Below are 18595 nucleotides of genomic sequence, written 5' to 3' on the forward strand. Positions count from 1 at the left end.
ATCCGACTCACATTTGTGAATACATTATTGTCTCCCTGGGGTAAAATATAATAATAATAATAATAAACTGAAAGAGTAATAAGATCCAAAATACACAACTGATAACTGTAATAATAAAAGGGAAAGAAAGTGCACTAAAGGACAGACTAATTGGGAATGGGGAAAGGAGAAAAGGAAGAAAGAAAACAATTCTCCCTATGTAGGTGTACACATATAACTGTATGTATGTGTATGTGTGCAAGACGGTAACTGTACTAATTCTGTGAACTCTTCAAAAAGAACAGTTCATGCTGTCCTTGTTTGATTGTTTGATCATTTTTTATGCCTAGATCTTGTAACCTGAACAACTACTTCTAAGACAACAATGCGCAATATATTAACCAGTGTCAATTTCTTACTATTTTTATTGAAATTCTATATTATTTCTATCCTTTTTTGTTTTGCTTTTTTTAAAATAAAAAAACTTAAAAGAAAAAGAATAAAAAATAAAATAAAAAATTTTTTAAAAATTAAAAAAATAAAATGTAACGTCAGGCACACAAGCTAGAAATCCCATTATCCTAGCCATTCCCCCTGTAGGCTTCTTCCCAGGGAGTCAGAGACCTCATATTACAGGGATCTATAAATAGCCGTGTTTACAGCAGCACAGCTCATAATAGCCAAATCTCAGAAGCGGCCTCTACGCGGATCACCAGATGCATGCACACACTGTCATGTTTACACTGACGGACCAGGTGCTGTGCTCTAAGGAAGAATAACAGTCGTAGGAAGATGGGTGCCTACTGGCCCTAAATGTAAGTGAAATAAATCAGGGCACAAGCATGGTTCCTCTTATATGAGAAAGCCAATGTATAAATAGATTAAAGAATAAAATAAAAGACAACAGGAAACAGGAGGTGGATTTTTTTGCAAAAGAGAAGACAAGAGATGGAGGGAGGAGGATGGAAGAGGGAGAAGAAGGTAAGAACTGAGAAGCCAGGCATGGTGGCGCACACCTGCTGTCCCAGCACTCGGGAGGCTGAGGCAGGAGGATTGCTGTGAGTTTGAAGCCAGCCTGGACTGCAGAGTGAAATGCTGCCCCCCCCAAAAAAAGAAGTGAGAGTTTTATCAGTCTCCACAATGAATGCAAACACAGACAAATGAAACAAGGACAGCCTCAGACTGATCTCTAGATTCAATATACTCCTTATCAAAATTCCAGGAAGCTTTTTATAGAAATGGACAAACAGATCCCAGCACTCGAATGCAGTGCCAAGGTGCCTAGCTGGCTAGGACGCAACCCATGGGACTGTTTGTTCTGCTGTCCCGAGGATGGGGTGGAAGGGACAAGTGTCACTCTGGACACACAGAATTCCTGTAAACCAAGCACCTCCCGGGCTGAGGGACAGAGCGTCTGTGATCTGCCGTGACCTCGGGGCCTCCACTGGAAGCCTGGGACAGCTCTGAGGACAGACGCCTGCAGAAGGTGACCAGAGAGAAGACTCGGTCATCTGAGCTTTGAGACAGGAGAACCATGAGCTCAGTTTGCCCTTCTCCTCTCAGCTGGGGCTGCCTGCTCATCCGACCCATGCCTGGACCCGCCCACCTCTGCCACCTGTCTGGCTCCCAGGGTGACACGTGCCATCACTCTGCAGGCCCACTGGAGCCAGGAAAGATAGGAGGAATCAACCAAAAATAATCAGCCTTGTGGTGGCCACATCACTGACTGACCGTGTCACCTGGACACACATGCGGTCATAAAGTCTCCCCAGTCCAGTCTCCTCTGCTAGAAAAGCCGAGCACCCAGAGAGCCAAGCAGGCATTCAGTGTGATGGGAGATGTCCTACCCTGGTGGCCTGGTTGCAGTTGATACACTGTGTCAGCTTGAGCAGTTTAGAAGTTTAACAAAGGCTAGGGGCTGGGGATTTAGCTCAGCGGCCTTGCAAGCAGGCAGTCGTGAGTTCGATCTCTGGTACCTATAAAAATAAAAAAGTTTAACAAAGGCTCATCAGGGAGCCAGGAGAAGGGCACACAGATCATGTGAGTGCCACACCACCCTAGAGGGCAGGGGTAGGCGTGGCCTGCAAACAATATAAGGGAGGAGAAGAGACTCGTTTGCCCCTTTTGCTCCTGCTGCTTTTGCTAGCTGCTGCCTTGAAGTGCTGCCCCAGTGGCATGCCACCCTGCCTTGGAGCCAGCCGACTGTGGACTGAAACCTCCACAAACTGTGAGCTACATAAATCTTTCCTTCCTTCATTTTGGGCATCGGGTATTTTGTTCCAGCAACCAGAGAAAAGTAACCAAGACAGCCTCATGCCCAGGACTTGTTCGGCCACACCCACCCTGTGTGGGGAAGTAACTTGGGTGCTTTCCCACTTGGGTGGGCCACCTGGCCCTGGCAACAGCTTCCTGTGTCAAGTGCCCTGGGACCCTGAAGGAAAGAAGGCTGCTGGAAAGAGGAGAGGAGGAGACCAAGCCCTGAGAGCATCTGGGCCTCCCCACTTAAATAAATAAAGCGCTCTGGTCCCCACTTTGTAGACAAGGAGATGGAAGAGCAGAGAGCTTAGTAGAGTACCCCAAATTGCACACGCAGTCCTCCCTCAGGTACTCGAGCAACCTCTCTGCCCCACCCACGCCCCTTAGGGAAAGAACCATCATTCCACCCGCAGGGCATCAAGGCAGCTCGGTTCAGAGACTAACAAAGATAAGCAGAGTCCAAAATCAGAGACAACCATGTCAATGGGTGGGGGGATGGGGGGCCGTGATGGCCCAGAGCTCAGTGCCCCACCCACCTCACCTTGGACACCGGATGACAAGGATGCCTGCGTTGGGCTCAGCGACGCGCTTCTCAGGTGCTTAAGGATTTTCCAGGGGACCCAGTCCTGAGAAACTGCACTGGCTACTCACATTCAAAATGACCTGGTAACAGTCGGCTCTGGCTTCCGGCCCCAGCTGCCAAGGTGTCCTTAACAGTGGTGGCTGCCTCAGCCAGTGTCAGGGAACCTGCTGTCCCCGATCCGTGTGGCCCCCACTATGTCCAAGATGACACTTGGCAGGGAATTCTAGGGTCCTCTTCACCTTTCCCAACACCGCACCGGGCAAGGACACAGGGCAGTTACCAGGTCTGGGCCACACTTATCCTCCCACCACCGGCCCGCAAGTGGCCTGTTCCTGCCAATAGTTAAGACTCCCTCCCATTAGGGCAGCATATTGGTCAAGTCCACTGGGGGATACAGGTGGCCTGCGGGATGCTGTCCACAGGTGCATCACACCCAAGGGACAACTCAGCTGGGGGGCCCACTGCTTTCACAGCAAGCAGCAAGGAGCTGTCAGCTGTCGCCGCAGGGTTGGCAGCCGCATAAACAGCTCCGATACCACCCAAGTCCGTGTGAGCCGGGCAGCCCAGGCTCCGCACCCAGTAAGGCATGAACAAAGGCCAGAGCCCACACTGCCTGGGCTTCCGCTACCTCTTCCACCACTTCCCGGGTCCTGGGGCATCCCTAGACCTTTGGTCCTCACACCCCAAGAAAAAGACAGGCAACCATGGTCACAGCAATCTTATCTTAAAATGACAGAACTCAACAGTGAAATGATGGAGAGACATAGACTTCTAAGTAATCAGAGAGACATAATGCACACCTGTGATCCCAGCCCTCAGAAGGCTGAGGCAGGAGGATCGTTTCCAGTTCGAGACCAGCCTGGGCTACTTAGTGAGTTCAAGGCCAGCCTGAACTATATAATGAGACCCTGTCTCAAAAAAAACAACAAAAAAAATAAATAAATAAATAAAAATAAACAGAAGAAGGAGGGAGAAGAGGAGGAAGAAAAGAGAAGGAGGAGGAGAAGGAAAAGAAAAAAGTCTAGAATAAAGGCTGCCTGAGTTTCAGTCACAGCAAACAACAATCACTGTAAGTTAAACTAAAGTAATGGACCACAGTACACATACAATAGATGCGTTCTGTGCTTACACTAATACATTAAAAGAAAATAAGCCAAAGGCTTCTAACCAGAGCATTCTCACTAGAGGCTTCTAGCTCTGCACAACTGGCAAAGGTTTACTACAGGTCTGAGGGATATAGTATGGAAGCCCAAAGGGGACACTGCAAGCAAGCAGCTCAGAATTCGGAACTCGCCCTTCCTGGCAAATCCCATGGTAACGGGAGGAAGAAACTTGCGATTTGCGATCACCTGCCCAGCCACTGCCTGCTTATCCCAGCCGAGGGGCTGCAGGTCCCTGCTAGCTCACATACCAATTTCAGCTGGAAGATGCGATATTTGGTTTTTTGGCAGATCCAGGATTCTCATGGCCTCAAACAGCTCGATGTAGGTAGGAATGAGCTGAATCAGCGTGTTGCTTATGTGCCACTCCTCCAGGTGTGTCTGCTCCTTCAGCGAATCGGGGAGCTCCTGCCATGGGACAGATCGCAGCAGTCAGAGCAGCTCCTGGGGCGACCACACATTTTATTTCAGAAAACTAGAGCAGGACAGCAAATTTGACTGTGTCAGACTTCGCTGCTGGCCACTGGAGAAGAAAATAGACACCACAGGCCTCACCAGTCTCAGGAGCAATAAGCCCCACTGCTGACACCTGATAGTGTTTAATCAAATCCCATGAGCACAGAAAGTCAGTGTTGGGGTCCCAACCCAGGCCCCACAGTTTCTTGGGTTCACCGTGTCCTCAGGCCTGGCATGGAGACAGGAGGGAAGGGTCCAGTGCCTCCATGAGGCATTTTATTTTTTTCCAGCTGTGGCTACACCAGCTGCCCAGTGGGGGATAGCCCCGGCGAGCCGGGGTAGCAGAGGCTGCCACTGAGCTGGAGCTGAAGGCCCCCGTGATGAAGGACAATGGAGGACTGCTAGGACCTGCAATCTGGGGTCCTAACAGGGTCCTGGCCTGCTGGGCCTGAGCCGCAAAGAAGGCTGCCGAGATTAAGAGCTGAGAGCTGCCGGCAGCTCCTCACGCTACAAGCACTGCACTCTGCCTGGTTGTGATTTCTGTATAAACTGAGCAGCAGACCCCTCTGCACTGGTGATGGTCTCTGAAGTGACAGGGCCGGATGCGATGGTGTCCAAGGCCGCCCCTCACCCGGGCGCTCTGGGCTGAGATTGCGGAGGCCCTGAGAAGCCCTACAAGACTGCAGGGAGCTGTGTGTGCGATTCCCAAACCCAACACAGGGAGGGGTGCAGGGGGCCTGGCCTCTTACGGCTGCGTGAGACATCCCCTCGGCAAAGCATGGGCACGGCACAGCGGGACACCTGTGTCCCAGGCACGGGGGTCCCAAGGCAGGAGCAGCAGGAAGTCCACTGTGACCCTTTGATTTAGTGCTGGCTACTTCTACAAGGCTTCCTGGTCATCGCTGGGGGTGACGATTAGGCCTTTAACCTGTGGGAGTCCCTGCACCCCAGGATCATCACACAGCAGTGCCTGGGACAGGCTAGGGTGCCATGATGAAGGCCCATTCAAAAGAGGGAAACAAGCCCGAAATGCCTACAGGAATCACTTACACTAAGGACTGGCTGGGTCCTTCACAGGGCCTGGTGCAAAATGAAAATTGAGCCCTTGTTTAAAATTCCAGTATTGTGAGCTGGGTATAATGGCTCACACCTGTAATCCCAGCACTCGGGAGGCTGAGGCAGGAGGATTATTGTGAGTTCGAGACCAGCCTAGGCTACAAAGTGAGCTCAAGGCCAGCCTGAACTGCACAGCGAGACCCTGTCTCAAAAAGACAAAAAAAATTCAGTATTGTGACAGCCAATCACTAAGACAAGCAAGGGCCTTTATCTTTCTCAAAAATAAAATGGAAAAAATAGGAAGGGCTGGGGTTGTACACTTGGGTTCGATTCACACACACACACACACACACACACACACACACCTTGCTCACCTGCTTATCTCAGGGATGAGACGAAGAGACGAGATTTCAGAGGGGTTTTGCTTAATGAGGGCTCCTGGATTTAGAGAACTGTGTTTCCACACTGAGTTCTCACAGAGCCCTGGAGATGGGCCAGAACCAGCTCCTGTGCCCAGCTCCTTCCCCATCTCACAAACTGAGCCTCAAGCCTGGGTGCTGCTCCTACAGGGCAGCAGGTCATCACAGGCCCAGCTGCAGGCAGGGGGAGCAGGTCAGGACACCACCCATAAAGCCCTGGGGGAAGAACAAGGGGCCCCTCTGCCCAGCCTCAGCATCACTGGACCACCGGGCAGCAGGAGTGGAATACAGGAACCCCCAGCCCCTTCATCGCCCCGGGACATACCGGGGATGTACAAAGGCCGGGCATTTAGCTGAAGATGTTAAGAGGTGAAGAGCTGGTTTAATATCGAGGAGGATGGGGACAGACACCCGGACTCACCTTCCAGTGCTCTCCGCAGAGCTCAAACACAAACGGGCTGCTGTGTCTGGCCCCAGCCTTGGCCTGTGAGCTCTGCCTGGTCAGGGAGGCCCGCTCCATCCTTTCCAGAAGCCGCGTGCTGGTGTCCACAAAGCCATTCTTGCAGTACTGAGCCTGGGGGATGCCCTTCCTCCGGCACTCGGCCACGAAGTTCCACTCTTCCTTTATCCTGGGATGGGCAGGGAGCCACGGTTAGTCTCCCGGGCCGGCCACCACCTGCCTAGCCCTGCTCCTGCCTCCTGTCCCTGTACGCAGGCGAAGCCCAGTTCTCTGCATGGGTCCCAGTTCCCCTCACTTAGGAAACAGAGGGGCTGAGTTAGAGGGAGTGTCTGGCTGAAATTACTACCAAAGCCACCAAGCATCTGACTATCACGGTTTCCTGCGAAGTGATGTCACACCATTCTGTCTGCCGAGACCCCTGTGTCCGAGTGCTGCAGGGCTGGCTCCCCAGTCTGTGTGGACTTTTGGCTCTAAGGAAACCACCACTTAGTTGTTACCAGGGTTTCCTCCTTGCCACAAAGCTGAAGGAGGGGAGGAGGAACATTTGGAATATATATATTCTGATTCCAATATTTGTTCACATTCGTATATATTTACTTTCTTTCTTTCTTTTTTTTTTTTTTTACCGGTACTGAGGATCGAACTCATGGGCAGGTGCTTATGCGGCTGAGCCAAATCCTCAGCCCCCATATATATTTACTTTCATTCGGGAGTTTTTTATCTGGTTGGTTTGGCTTTTGGTTTTGAGACAGTGTCTCGCTATATACCCCAGGCTGGCCTTGAACTCACAGCAACCCTCCTGCCTCAGCCTCCCCAGTGCTGGGGTTACAGGCATGTACCACCACACTGGTGTGCTTTTTGGTTTTTCTCCTGACAGCACGGGCAGGCCAGGTACCCAGGTCTCAATCCCAGGGAGCCAAGTGGAGGAGGAGCTCAGGGCCTGAGCCCCCACTCACAGGACCCAGCCACAGGACCCAGCCATGCCTGACATTCAGCGCCTCCCCAGTGGGCGGCCCCACTGCGCCCCATCCAACCCTCACACTGTGTCATTTCCAGCCAGGCCACCGAGCGTCTCTTACTTTTCCAGCGCACTCTTCTCCAGCCGCTCTGCCTCCTTCCTCTGCCAGGCTTTGTGCTTCTTGACTCGGGTTTCCCACAAGGCTCTGACCACAGAGATGTCAAACACCACCACCTTGTGCCCCATTTTGGAAGCACGAAATTACCTCTGTTTGGGAAAACACACATCTGTCAGCTCCCTGCACACCCAGCACACCAAGAGCCGCTGTCCCTGTTGCTGTTGGTAGTTTTTGAGGCAAGGTCTCATTCTATAGCCCAGGCTGGCCTCAAACTCACAGTGATCCTCCTGCCTCAGCTTCCCAAGAGCTGGGAGGTGACCAGCTGGCCTAAAAGCTTTAACGGGATCTTTGAAGTAGACATGGACCCACTGCCTCAGGTCACCTCTTGCTTTGTTCCAGGTAGCAGCCTGCTAAGGTCCTCGGGGTTTGATCCTAGGGCCCCCTGCATCCAGGCACCAGGAGCAACACTAGCCTGGGGTCTGCTTCCCTGGCCTCCCCAGCCCTCCACTGAATTCGAGGGCCCCAGAGCCCCCTGGACCTTCCTCAGCCTCAGGGCTGCTCCTTCCTGTTCCTGGATTTAGAGAGTGCTTGTCTCTCTCAAGGGTAACAACAAGCTGGGGGGTCGCAGTGCACGCACAACTTGCTGAAATGGAACAGGATTGACTTCTCAGTTGGGTTAAACCTCAGTAAGGTTTGTGGGGGGCTGGTGCAGTTCATGGCAAAGCTGATGCTTCGCATGCCCAAGGCCCCCAAATGACCACAGACAACACTAGGGCAGAATAATCCAGAGAACCGCCTCTAAGTTCATAGAGATTTCTTCTAAATGCACGAGGGCACTTTCCTTCCCTCCCTCAGGACAGAGGGGCCATAGCCGCAGGTAACGCAGTGAAAGGTGGCCCAGAACCCCCTGGGTACCTCCCACTCAGGACCCATGCCAGCACAGTGCCCACAGCACAGACCCTCACAAGCTGTCCGTTCAGCTTACCCAGCCCTCTGGGCTCAAGCATGGTGGACTGGGCCTGTCTCGACCCCCACACTTTAGTGGGAGCTTAGAGCTGATCATTCTGTTATGGTTTATAGCTAGGGGTCCCCCCAAAGCTTCATATACTCACAGGTGGGGCCTCAGGTGACTGGGGTAATGATATAACACTCACCGTGGATTAGGCCACAGATGAGATCTTAGCCAAAAGTGATACTGGGAGACAAAGCCTGGTTAGAGGAGGTGGCCACTGGGGGCCTAGTCTGTCCCTATTCCTCCCTTGGTCCCTCTGTGTATCTGTCCACCATGCCACAAGCTGTTTCTCCGCTGCCAGGCCCCTCTGCCATGCCACCCTGCCTTCAGAGCCAGCCGACAGCTCAGCAGACTGATAACTCTACAGCCAAAATAAGGCTTTCGTCCCCAACTGTGGTTGGGGGTTGTGTCTCAGGCAGGAGAAAGCAGCTGAGACATATCTCTGTGATCAGTTTCACCCGCAGAATCATGGAAGGCTCAGAAAACTGTTGACTGGGATACAGCTCCCAGCTAGGAAGCTGAGGCAGGAGGACTGCAAATCAGAGCCCAGGCTGAACAATTTAGCAATAGAGTAAGAGCCTATCTCAAAATAAAAAATAAGTAAGAGCGGGGATGTGGCTCAGTGCAAAGGCCCTGGGTTCAATCCCAAGTACCACACATAAACAAGCACTTTCAGGACATCTTGATAGCACATTTTAAATGTCTTTCCATAAAAATAAGAGGTATAGAAGTGATGCTTATGTCATTCACTTTAATTTTTCTATATTACATGCATGTCAAAACCGCCCCTTGTAGCTTAAAACATATGTAACTATGACCTGGCAACTAAAAATATTCATTCTGAAACTTAAAATTTTTTAATAAAGATGTAAAAAAGAAAGGAAGTTTCCCTGCCCTCCCTCACCAGTGGATCCTCTGAGGCTGGGCGTGGATTAGGGGTTTATTCTATTCTGGGAGCATGGGCATCCCCTATCGGCTCCCTTTGTGGAAGTCCTGGGCTTTTCTACAAGCACGCTTGCGCTGGGTTCTGGATCTCAACCAACCTGAGCCCAGGCTGGGACGCGGAAGAGGCAGAGGGGGAAAAGTTCCTCTTCCGTGACCCTTGGAATTCTGAAGCCCTTCCCTTCTTGCTATTGCTACATTCCCACTACTGTAACAAAGGACCTGAGATAATCAGTTTAAAAAGCAGAAAAGGGAGCCAGGCTGATAACAAACACACCTGTTATCCCAGCGCTTGGGAGGCTGAGGTAGGAGGATCAGCATGAATCCAAGGCCAGCCTGAACTGCACAGTGAGACCCTGTCTCCAAAATAAAACAAACCCAAGAAAGAAAGAAATGTTAACAGTGGTTGAATCTAGGAGGGGAATCTATATAGGAGTACCATGTAGTTTTTTTGACTTTCTATATGCTTTTCTATAATAAAAAGAAGTGGTTTGGAAATTTTCTACCAATCAATCAATAAATAAACATTGATTATGCCAACAAAAAACAGCATCATCTCTCTGATAAGGCCCAGGCAGTGTGTGAAACTTGAACCCAGAGGCCCTGACAGTTTCACACAAGACTATGATTTGGGGCTGCTCTCGTGGCCTGGGGGGAAGCCCACACCCTGGCTTCTGGCACAGCTGAGACCAGGCTCTGTGCCTCAACTCAGGGAGCTCCAGGTGGATCAGGACTGAAGCCCGGGCCTTGGCTGTGCGTGGGGTTCTGTTTGCAAACTCGAGTAACATAAACGAGAGAGACCTGGAGGCTCCAGGGACAGGAGCTGACGCCCATGTTTGCAGGGATTTACACGTAATGCTCAGCGGTCACACTCCTAAGTGCCGGGTACAGCCCTGGCATTCTGTGCAGGCCAAGGCTGACCATGGCTCTCTGGACAGCTGGACAAGCTCACCTTGATCTGAGGACTTAACAGCTCCATGAGTCGGTGCTGGGCTGGGAAAACAGCTTTACTTTGTTGGTGTTGGTTTGGTTTGGTTTTTGGAGACAAGGTCTCACTGTGTAGTTCAGGCTGGCCTCAAACTTGGGGTGATCCTCCTGCCTCAGCCTCCCAAGTGCTGGGATGTTGGGGTGTGCCACCATGCCTAGCAGTTTGGGGGAGCTCCTATCAAATTTACAAAGCTAATCTCTTCTTTGTAGAATGAGCTCCCATCTTCAAGGTGACTGTGTAACATATGATTCCTAAGCATGAACTTTCTCTGAGACGATAGAAATGTCACCATAGCCTAGGGCGGCAAAGCACAAAAGAGAAATGGACCTCTCCAGGGAGTCCAGAGGCTCTTAGGGGGAAGAAACTGCGTCCAAGAGAGTTCCCTCTAGCAGCACAAGTGCAAGACTTCACCCAGGGACCCTGACGGCAAAGACGTACCCCGAGGCTGAGTCCATCCTAGCCGGCCTGGGGCACCAGGGATACTTGCATCCCAGCAGCTGCCACAGCAACGCTGGGTGACAATGTGAGATCTCCTGACCACACTCAGATTCCCACCCCCCCAAAATAGCAATGAGCAGATTTTCCAGCAGAGGGTGAGAAGGTAAACCAAGAAGCCTCTTAGACTCTGTGGGCCGACAGCAGTGTCACAGGGCCAAGGACGTGTGGGGTGACCTCTTGCCCACCCTGCCCACGTGCCTTGGCAAGGCTATGGCAGGGTGAGCAGGTGTCAGGCCCCTCGTCACCCGCCAGGGACATTGAGAGGCAGCCCTGCAGGCCGGGAGGGCAGCCTCTGGGGTGGATGGGACACCACCTGCTCCCTGCCCTGTGACCTCCAAGTGTGCGACCTGTGTCCTCCTCACCTGCAGTCCTCTTGAGTTGGATGCCTGGCTGCAGGCCAGGTCCACGCTCAGCCCAACTCCTGAGCCAAGATCCTGAGCCAAGCCACCCAGTGGTTGTCAGCAAAGGAGTCTGCAACATGTAAATGCCAACCAGCGTTGACAGGTGGTGGGAACGGAGCGGGGGCAGGCCAGCTGGGTCCTGTGGTGCACACCTGTCACCCCAGCACCCTGGGAGGCTGAGGCAGGAGGACTGTAAATTCAAGCCTGCCCTGGGCAGCTTAGCAACTTAGTGAGACCCTGTCTCAAAATTTAAAAATATATATATATATATAAATATATATATTTTTTTTGGGGGGGGAATCTAGCTTAATGTAGAAGTCCTGGGTTCAATCCTCAGTAATAAAAAAGGAGAAAAATAAAATAAAATAGAGAGGGAGGTACGTCAGTGTGGCCTCAAGCCAGCTCCAGGAGCATGGACAGGGGCATCAGGAAGGCTGAGGCAGGAGGATCATTGCAAATTCAAGACCAGCCTGGGCTACAAAGTGAGCTCAAGGCCAGCCCAAACTGCATACCCAGTGCCTACGGTTTGCTGCTCCTTGCTTTAAAGGGCAGGAGAGGAAAAAAGAGGGTGCTTTGGAGCATGCGTTGGCCTTAAGCTATACCCACAAATTCTTCCCATTCTCCCTCCAGAGAGGCCGTGCCTGCTCCTCAGCCCCTTGATGCAGCTGGACTTCTTGACACACATCTGATGAACCACACGCAGTGACACAGGTGACCTGTGTCCCTAGACTAGCACCCAAAGGCGCTGTCTGTTGTCCTCTCCAGTGGCTCTGAGGGAAGCCCTGGGGAACTTCACGTAGCAGCAAAGAGAGTGGATAGTAAAATAAGAGGCACTTTTTAAAAGTTAGTGCCAACCCACAGCAATGCCAGCGTCCAAATCCATGCCACTCAGCCACAGACAAGCCTGGTCTGCTGTCCTCACCTAAGGCACAGGCTATCTGCTAGCACAATCTGGAAGTCCCTCCCTGGGCTGGTCCCCTCTGCCACCTGCTATGCAGGGGACACCCATTCCCATTGCCCTTACCTCTACCCACTGGGCCTGGGGGCCATGTATGTCTCACACTGCTGAGTGTCACACTCACAGCCTAGCGGGTCACGGGAGTCCCACTTGAGAGTGACAGTTGCAGAGCAAGGTCACATCACCACCTGACGCAAATCTGAGACCTCCATGTGGGATGAGCCTGCCCCACATCCCCACATCCCAAGCACCTTGAAAAATAAAGTGTGATTTTAAAAGTCCAGGGACCACAGCTGCCCCGTCCACCTCACTCACCGGAGTAACTTTTAGCACCCTGTGTGTGACCCCCTGGCTCTTCCCAAAGTGAAGGTGACCGTGAAAGGCCAACATTCTGAACTGATCTAGGACACCGAGGCAGCCAGGTCACCTCCGGGCCCTGGGGATCAAGGCCTCTGAGCGCTGCAGAGCCCGGGCAGGGTGGGAGGCTTAAGGGGCGCTCACAGCAACACGCAAATTCTCATGCATGTAAGAGCCACCGTTTATCACCCGAGCAGCCACCCTGGAGGCCTAAACCTGGGCTCATGGCCAGCCCTCTGCACCCTGAGGGGGTTGCACAGCCCAGGGGAGATGCCTCCTGTAGAGAGGACACTGAGGCCAGGTGAGAAGCCCGGGGCAAGGCTGAGGCTCCTGAAACCCAGTGTGGCCAGGGCCACTGCAGGGGGGAGGGGGCTGAAAGCCACACCCCTGCCTGGGACTGAGCAGCAGGGGACCAGGAAGCCAGACAGCAGGACGCCCCTGGCCCTGGAGCATCACACAGTCACCTCGGAACCTGTCACAGCACCGCCCTTCAGAGCCAGAGCTGGAGGGGTGACTGTGAATGTAGTCCCCTAGCACCGAGCCGGTCCCCTTGAAGCCAGAGGTGGGGGAGGGGACGCAGTCATGCCCCCAGTCCTGTCCCATCATGTCACATGACAGCCGGGCTGGGGCAGCTCAGGGACCCCGAGTGGAGGACTGGGGGACCCTGAGGACCCCCAAAGTCCAGCATCTGTGCGCCTTTCTCCTGAGGCTGGGAGGGACCCAGCAGGAGACACAGGGTGGGTTCTTTGGGTGGTTGGTTCTTCCTTCCTCCCTGCTGGAGTCTTGGAGGTGGGGAGACCACGGCCATCGATAGGCTGGGCCCAGCCGGGACTGTGGGGCCGCCAGCTGCCAAGGGTGACTCAGAGATTCCCTCCTCCTCATCACAGGGACACGTGGGCACAGGGCTCACCAGATCCTGAGTCACAGCTCATTTGTGGCACAGGGGCACCGGGCTGGTGATTTGTTAAGGTCACCGTGGTGCCCTGGGGAGCAGGAATTAGGAGGCCTGGTCTGCGTCAGGGTCCCCTGGCCCTGGATGGAGGCCCCAGACACAGGATGGAACCGAAGTGAGCTGGGAGCACCCTGGAGGGCTCAGAGGCCCATTGTTCAAAGAAAGGAAACTAAGGCCAGCCAGGTGCTTATGCTGTCACCCCAGAGCTGGGGAGACTGAGGCAAGAGGATCGCAGGTTTGAGCCCAGTCTGGGCAAATTAGCGAGACCGTCTCCAAGTAATGAAACAGAGGCGAATTGTTTGGGGACAGGAGGGGACCCGTGGACATCGGCAGCTGCCCCGAGAACGCGGCAGGCAGATCTCCTCTGGGCCTCCCACCACCCCTCCCTTGCACCTGCGGCTGCGAGCAGCCCCGCCTGGTGTCATCACACCCTCCCACCCGGCCCTGCGCCCCGCACCGGTTGGGGACCGAGTTCTGGGACCCGCGGTCCTCCGAGCCAGCGCAGTTCTCCCCTGGGTCCGTAGGGGGTCCCGACGCGGAGTCCACGCCCCTCGGACTCCCGCCCGGGGCCCCCGCACCGCTCACCTCCCCGGCCGCAGCCCGATCCGTCTACACCACGCAGCGACCCGCAGAGGTGCCGCCGGTCCGGCCTGTGCTCAGCGGCTATATTTGTAAGCGGAGAACCCGATCCCGGGACACCTTCTACGCCTCCCGCGTGACTCAGCCGGGGACAACACGGGGAGGGGGCCGCGCGCGCCCCGACATCCAGGTCACCGGGCCAGGCCAGTCCACCTGGAAACCTGGGCCACCGGCCAGCGTCGGGACAGAGGAGGGAAAAGGCTGGAGACCAAGCGGAAAATGGGACTAGAAAACTGCGGAAAAAGCAAGGCCGTTCTCCCAGCGCCCGGGAGGACGAGGCAGGAGGGTTGCCCGACTTCAAGGCCGGCCTGCACTTCCCAGCCGGGCCTTTGATAGAATTTTGGCGCGGCTGGAAAGATAAGAAGTATGAAATATAAATGACCTTTATTTTAAGAATTCGGGGAGAGACCCCCTAACCCTTCAGGTCTCCGGGCGCTGAGATTCTCTCAGTCAGACACGTGGAGTAGGGGCATAGGTGCAGCTTAGGCTTGGGGTGGAGCCCAAGGGGCATTAGTGATGCACAGGTAGCCCACTGCTATTCATTTGGCGCCATGGGTAAATTCCTGGGGGTGGGGAAGGAACGGTTCCGCCTCCAAGCTTTTCACCAGCTACAGTGTCCCAAATGGGGCAAAATTCTTTCAGCCTTGACTAAAAAAAAAAAAAAAAAGAAAAAAAAAGCCATAGAACCCAGGAAGTGGGGAGGCTTCCCAGAAGGTATATGAGGTCTTGATTTCATCTTTATACTTTTTAATTTTCTAACATATGAATTGAGTGGATTTGGGGAGGGGTGCTTTTGTGTTTTTTTGCACTGGGCGTTGAACTTATGACCTCTTGCTTGCCAGGCAGCTGCTTATGGTGCTGAGTTAAATCCCCTGCCCTTGGATTAAGAGTGTTTTGCTTCATTTTGTGGAACTGGAGATGAACCCAGAGCATTCCAGCGGAGCCACAACCTCCAGCCTCTTTTTCTCTTTTTTTGAGACATCTGAGTTTGAACTCTCCCCACCCTCCTGCTTTAGCCTCCCGGTGTGCTAGGGTCACAGGCCTGCACCCAGCACCCGAATACTTTTAGGTTGTGTCAGACAGGTCACTGGCTGCCTAACTGTCCTGCTGGTAGCCATCACTGCCTCAATGGGACCTGTGACTGTGGATGTGACCCTCAGCCAGGAGCCAGCTCCCAGCCGCTCTCCTTCCTGTGCAGGGCCACAGCTCCCGATATCCCCATGGGTACATGTGTGCAGTGGTTTTATCTGGCTTCTCTTAGTGTGTATTAGTTACCCAGAGTGGTGTAACTGTGGCCGGGCCAGAGGCTTGATCACTCTGAGGCCTCCTGCACCACTTTGCCTGCCCCTCCCCCAGCCCCCTCCTTCTGAGTCTCCCTTCTACATAAAACGTTTTCTACTTATTCATAGCTTATTTATATATATAATTTCTTTTTTTTTTTGTCTTTTTGAGACAGGGTCTCGCTATGCAGTTCAGGCTGGGCTTGAGCTCACTTTATCGTCCAAGTTGGTCTCAAATTTACAACAATCCCCCTGCCTCAGCCTCCTGAGTGCTGGGATGACAGGTCTGCACCTCCATGACTGGCTTAAACTGTTTTAAATTGTATGCTAAATTGTTAGCTGTGCTCGAATCTTTGCAACGATATTAACTCTTACCTATAAAGTGTTGTGTGCTTGCTTATTTGAGTAGAATCTTAGAATTGCGTCCCTGTCTTATTTCTGATCCTTCTATCAGTGCCTGCCTGCAGCACTCTGGCTGTAAGCCACCTTGGGGAGGGGTCCGTGTGCATAACACACCTTGGTCCTTTTTTTAACTCCTTTCCCCTCCCCATTTTCCAACTTGATATTATTAGTAACTGGTGTTTAATTTTCCTTTTGTTTCATTTTTCCTGATTTTCTGAACCAAAGAACCAACCTTAGAAGGCAGTTTCAGGTCAGGACTGTTTCAGTTTTCAAGAAACCCAAATATTCCAAAGCTTAATCATCTTTCGGAGGAAACCTTATCCCAGGAACTAATTTAAAAGCCCACAGGACCTCTTTGTGACACTTACATGGGACAGATGAGGCCCAGACTCTGGACTACAATGTGCACCTCAAAAAGATGGAGAGATTTAGCCAATAAAAATTAAATTTGAATTCCAGGAAAAAATTAACATTTTTGCAAAAGTATGCCTCAAATATTGCCAGGTGACATTTGTCCTGAAAATGTAGTTGGTAGGAATCAGAAATTTAGATAAAACCGGTCCTGGATTTTACCTGGTAACCTGCTCCTGGCCATGCATGGTCTCACTACTACACAAAAAGGGTGTTGAGCGGTGTCTGCAATTAGCACAGGTGGCTAGGGGGACCCAGGAAGGGCTCCTCGCTTGCTGGCACGGCCTGGGGCTCCCCTCTGCCGGGGTGGAGGGTGGATCCTGGCTAGGGGTCCGGGGATCTGTTTTCACATGAGCCATGATGAACCCATTCACTGCCAGGAAGATGAACCAGGAAGTTCTCAGACACAAAATGTGACCCGATGAGGTGGCCCAGGGCTATCACCCCAGCTACTTGGGAGGTGAGGCAGGAGGATCTCAAGTTTGAGCCCAGCCTAAGCAACTTAGTGAGACCCTGCTGCCCCAAAATAAAAGTAAAATAAAGATTACAGGCTGGGGATGTACCAGGTTCAATTCCCAGTACCAATAAATTATAAACCTGCAAAATGTGCTTCTACACCAGTAAAGCACTGTCTGACTAGTAAGCTCACCGTGGACAGATCACTGGCAAGGCGTCTCCAAAACACTGCACAGTTTCTGAGCGCCCAGGCTGCAGTGTAGGCTCAGCCCTTAGAGGTGCAGTTTGGCTCCCGCTGGGCTCGGCCTCTGTGCACAGGTGGGCTTCTCTGCGGAGTGCACGCATCACTAACCCCACATCAAGACTGAGCATTGTGGTGCACACACCTGTAATCCCAACATTTGGGAGGCTGAGGTAGGAAGATCAAATGTTTGAGGCTAGCCTGGGTAACAGTGACCTGTGGAGTCAGGCAAGGTGGTGCATGCCTGTTATCCCAGCTCTTGGGAGACTGAGGCAGGAGGATTACATGAGTTCGAGGCCACCCTGGGCTATATAGTGAGGCCCTGTCTCAAAAAAAAAAAACACCTAATAAATTTTTTTAAACTAATAAATTTTTAAAATAAAAAGGGCAAAAGATGAGCATGGTGTCCCAGGCTGGAGAGGCAGCTCTGTGGCAGAGCAGCTGCCAAGGGGTGGGAGATCCTGGGTCCCAGCCCCAGCACCACCAAGAGCAAAGGGAAACAAAAATAAATACCCCTGGGTGCCCAGCAAGACCAGTCTCCATCAAAGAAAGAGGAAGACCCTAAATCTCAAAAGAAAAACAAGGTAGCTTGCAGTTGGCAGACCCGCCTTACAAGCACTGTTGGAATGTAGCTTTTAGAGCTGAGAAAGGAAAAAGCACACAAAGAAAGAAAGAGAGCACGGCAGAGGGACCCATGCCCGCAGCTGTAAACCACAGCAGGTACGCGTGCTTGTTTCTAACCTTTTCCTTCGGTTACCCAATTTTTAAAATTTTTTTCTTTTTTGGTACCAGGAATTGAATTCAGAACCTTTCGCTTGCCAGGCAGAGGCTCACGTGGCTGATCTCTATCCCCAGCCCTTTTTTCCTTTTTTTAGACATTGATCAGTTTCTCTGTGTAACCCTGGCTGGCCTTCCTGCCTCAGCCTCCCAGAATATTGGGATTACAGGTGTGAACCACCACACTCGGCTTCCTATCTGATTTTAAAGACAGCTGAATAAGCCAATGATTATTTAATTGTGGTCATTTATTAAAAATGTATGATCACCCAGAGTTAAACAGGAAAAAAAAATGTAATTTATGGGGCTGGGATTTAGCTGAGCGGCATAAGCACCTGCCTTGCAAGCAGGCGGTCCTGAGTTCAATCCCCGGTACCGATAAAAAGTTTTAAAAAAATTTTTTTAATGTAATTGATAAGATAAAAGGAAAACAAAATAATATTATATTGGGAGCAAAGGTTTTATATGTTATCAAAATTGACATGAACTAAATTATCTCAAGTCAAAGCACCAATTGCAATCCCCAGGATGATCACTAAAAAAGCAAAAAATAGAATCTTTTAAAAATAAAGTAAGTAAATAAAAATAAATAAATAATTTGAAAATAATAATAAAAATACAGTAAAATAGGGCCCAGGGATGTGGCTCAATAGTACAGTGCCTGTCTGGCAAGTGTGAGCCCCTGAGTTCAGTTCTTGGTATCAAATAAATAAATGAAGTAAAATAAACAGCATTAAAATTAAAATGATTCACTAGAAAATGTGGACCCACCAATAAGAATCAAGTAGGAGAGATTAACACATGTAGAATACAAATAAAATAGAGATATAAATCCT

At 51.7% G+C, this 18595-nt stretch overlaps 1 protein-coding gene across 2 annotated transcripts in view; it reads right to left on the reverse strand.

Moving 5' to 3' along the window:
- Lrrc2 (leucine rich repeat containing 2) overlaps window positions 1-14778 on the reverse strand; it is a 35963-nt gene extending 21185 nt beyond the window's left edge. Inside the window, exons 1-5 of one of the 2 annotated variants that reach the window (XM_063261056.1) lie at window positions 14139-14778; window positions 9677-9755; window positions 7449-7594; window positions 6331-6538; window positions 4230-4386 (exon numbers count right to left, since the gene is read on the reverse strand). In XM_063261056.1, the coding sequence (XP_063117126.1) occupies window positions 4230-4386; window positions 6331-6538; window positions 7449-7573 (490 nt within the window). In that variant the 5' untranslated portion in view covers window positions 7574-7594; window positions 9677-9755; window positions 14139-14778. The remainder of the gene's footprint in view (window positions 1-4229; window positions 4387-6330; window positions 6539-7448; window positions 7595-9676; window positions 9756-14138) is intronic. The other variant, XM_003477030.5, reaches the window with a different exon arrangement.
- Between the last annotated feature and the right edge of the window lie 3817 nt (window positions 14779-18595).

The sequence above is a fragment of the Cavia porcellus genome, unplaced genomic scaffold, assembly GCF_034190915.1.
Source record: "Cavia porcellus strain 051 isolate PalLab524CR breed Dunkin Hartley unplaced genomic scaffold, mCavPor4.1 scaffold_14, whole genome shotgun sequence".
Taxonomy (NCBI): Eukaryota; Metazoa; Chordata; class Mammalia; order Rodentia; family Caviidae; genus Cavia; species Cavia porcellus.